Raw genomic sequence first — 3,115 nt, forward strand, 5'->3', positions numbered from 1 at the left:
GACAAGTTTTTTGGGAAAAAACACATAAAACTTTACTTTAGAAATGAAATGAATTGATTATCACATCAAAGAAACTTTGGCTTTAAATGACAATTGTAGCAGTGGTTGAATAGAAGACTAAAGAAGTTTTTCAATGCTAAAAAGCACTTTGTTTCTTTGGAGCAACCAGCTGAGGCTCATTAACAGGAAGACATTTAGTTCTTTTGTTTAAGGGGTTCTCTACATAATCTTTTGCTTAAAATGCTTTTTTTTAAAACAATTTTTTTAAAGCAACTATTAAAATGCTTTCCAAAAGTCTCAGCAGGTATACTGGGAGCAAGACAAAAAGCCACAACAAAGAAGTGCCCAACCAAGTGAACTTTCCCCTCTGCAATAAGCTGAGGTTTCAGGACTGACAAATTACTTTGAAGAAACTAGAGACCCATTCTACCATTATTACAAATAAAGCTAGTAGAACTATTCTGATGTTTTGTTCTTAACATGGTCAACAATATTTTTGAATGACAAAGGTATTTCTAAAATATCATGTTTGGTTGGCGTAAATGATAGATGAATGAAATAAATTATCTGTGACCCTAAATAGTTCTCCACCGTACCCCACTGATTTGTCTAGCAATAAAATGTTACTGAAACAACAATAACAAATGTAAAACCTGCCTATTTTCCCTTCCTAGTTAATGTGAGAAGAAAACACCTGCCAGTTTCACTCCTACAAAAATGGTTTTAATATAGGGTCACAGAAAATTCAAAGGTTTTATGGCCCACTATAAAACAGCTCTTTGTCTTCTCCCACTAATCCCCTAGTGTCACATTTAACAAAACAAGGAAACTACAGATAATAGAGGTGTTTGCAGATTAGCCTTCCAAGCCATAAATAACACAGGGTTTTGCTCACCTACAAATATTAAGGCAGCTTATCAATGTTTAAGCCCCTTCCTCTTTGTAATGGTTGCTAACATTTTAACCCGGACAATTTGAGAATTTTTTTCTTTCCTGTCTTCTTACATTGACAGAGTACACATTCATAAGATTCTATGATCAGATTTCGGGGTATAAAGAGTGAGACATCACCTAAACTCCCACCTGCTACCTGAGAGCCCCTGACTTGGAAGATGCATCTGCTTTCTGCTCTTCTTGTTTTGTTCTCTCTTAGTGACGGTTTCAGTCCTAACTGTCCAGGAAGATGTAGCTGTGATTCTGAGCAGTCGGTGCAATGCTACAGAGTGATGGAGGTGCCATCAGGTATTCCTCCCACCACCAAGAGACTCTACATCAGCCATAGCAAAATCCAGCACCTCCAGGTAACTATGTCATTCTACACTCAAGTTGCTGAAGTTTTATTTTGTGAGACAGTGTGTTGGGTGAGTGTGGAATTGTTAAATTTGATTTAAATATCATAATTTAGAAGCCCTAGTTACCAAGTTAGGGCAGTTGTACTAGCTTCTTGTTTGTTGTATACTCCTGAGATGGCATATGCCTCTGGGTATTTCTTTTTAGGAAAAAAAAAACATGGGGAAAAAAAACAGAATCTGCAATTAGTAATATTTTATTTCAATTTTTGAAAAAAAAATTAAACTATGTTGTTGCAAAATAAAAGAAAAGAAGGGCCTATTTCTTAACAAAAAGAGCATATTGTCACTTTATATCCCTAGGGTTAAGAATAAGTCCTTCTAAGGTAAAACTTTTTATTTTATGCTATGCATGGCAGATGACAGAGCATCATAAGGCTATCAGGATGAACTCAGTATATCAGAATAATTCACATAAACGCACATACCAGTCAAGTATCAGTGTCTTTGTGGAAACTAATACAGAGGAAATATATTTTTGTTGTGTCAAGTTATCTGCATATCTCGTTCTATGTTCTTTTAATTATGACTTTTATTTTTATGCTCACCTATCCAGAGGACACTGTAAAGAGTGATATAAATTTTTCTAACTTTTACAACATGAAGGAACTTTTATGTTTGATCTTTGCTTTTTTGAAAGGCATCAACAGACTAGGGTTCTCATCCTAGTTTTCTCAGTAATTAGAAAATCTTTGGGCCTCGCTTCTTACCTTTATAAAGTGAAAAGGCTGAATTAAGTAAGTGATTTCAGGCCTCTCCTAGATAGAAAATTCTGTGACTCTCTTGAGTTTCCCTTTCCTCTTTGCTGCTTCTCCCTCACAGAACCATCCTAAGAAAATACCTATTAATTAACCAGGTACAGAGAGGTAGCAGGTGGATATATCTTCCCATCAAATAGAGACAATCCCATCCTGCATTTGGTTAAAAAATTTTCATGTAGGTATCAGAATTTAATATAAGTGCCGTGGTATTTATGTCCAGGCTTAATAGGCATTGTTGCCTAGTTTCCAATACAGTAGTACCTAAAGCCAGAATGAGTCTGACCCTTTAAGGTCTAAGCATTTAAGCAAGACACCTGGTTAAGTGGTAACACATTTCAACTTGAGCTGTCAGTGAGTTGGCTGTCAACTAAGCCTAATAATTATTCTACTCTGCCACTTTGTAGCCCGTAAGATGAAATAATACCTCTCATCAAAATCAGATTGTCATTGACTTAGTTTCCTTAAACCATGGCATTGCTACTCCTCTGACTTTACCCTACTTGTCTCTTGGAAGGACAGTTCACATCAGAAAGACTAATGAAAGACAGAATTATTTTGTTAAGGAAGTAAAAAGCCCTGAGCAATGAAACTTCTCTTTTGAAAATGCTCGGGTTTTAAATGACCATATTTTTCTTGTCTTTGGTGAATACAATGTATATCCTGTTTATTTGGTTTGAACTTACAGAATTAAGTGCCTTTATTTACAGAGAAAAAGTGCCTTAAAATTTGAATCTTCAAGATTAATAAAAATTAGATATAATTATGTTTATATTAATAAATATATACCACATTTAAAATGCTTATATGACATTCCTATAAATCAACTATGTTTGGGACTATGAATGCTGTATTTGAGGCTGAATATAAAATATTAAAAATTCATAGTTTCTGCCCTCAGGAGAGATTTTATTTACACAGTTATCTGCATTCTTATTCTTTTGTTTTATACTGTGCCTCTGATCCCTTTCCTGCTGGCTGGTAGTCCCCCCCCCCCCCCCCCCCCCC

At 35.3% G+C, this 3,115-nt stretch overlaps 1 protein-coding gene across 1 annotated transcript in view; it reads left to right on the forward strand.

Annotated features, from left to right (window-relative positions):
* Positions 1 to 1,112: 1,112 nt before the first annotated feature.
* The window catches only part of LOC107152972 (nephrocan), a 14,033-nt gene continuing 12,030 nt past the window's right edge, over positions 1,113 to 3,115 (forward strand). Inside the window, exon 1 of the mRNA XM_015498491.1 lies at positions 1,113 to 1,301. Coding sequence (XP_015353977.1) covers positions 1,113 to 1,301 — 189 coding nt within the window. The remainder of the gene's footprint in view (positions 1,302 to 3,115) is intronic.

The sequence above is a fragment of the Marmota marmota genome, unplaced genomic scaffold (genome assembly GCF_001458135.2).
Source record: "Marmota marmota marmota unplaced genomic scaffold, marMar, whole genome shotgun sequence".
Classification (NCBI taxonomy): domain Eukaryota; kingdom Metazoa; phylum Chordata; class Mammalia; order Rodentia; family Sciuridae; genus Marmota; species Marmota marmota.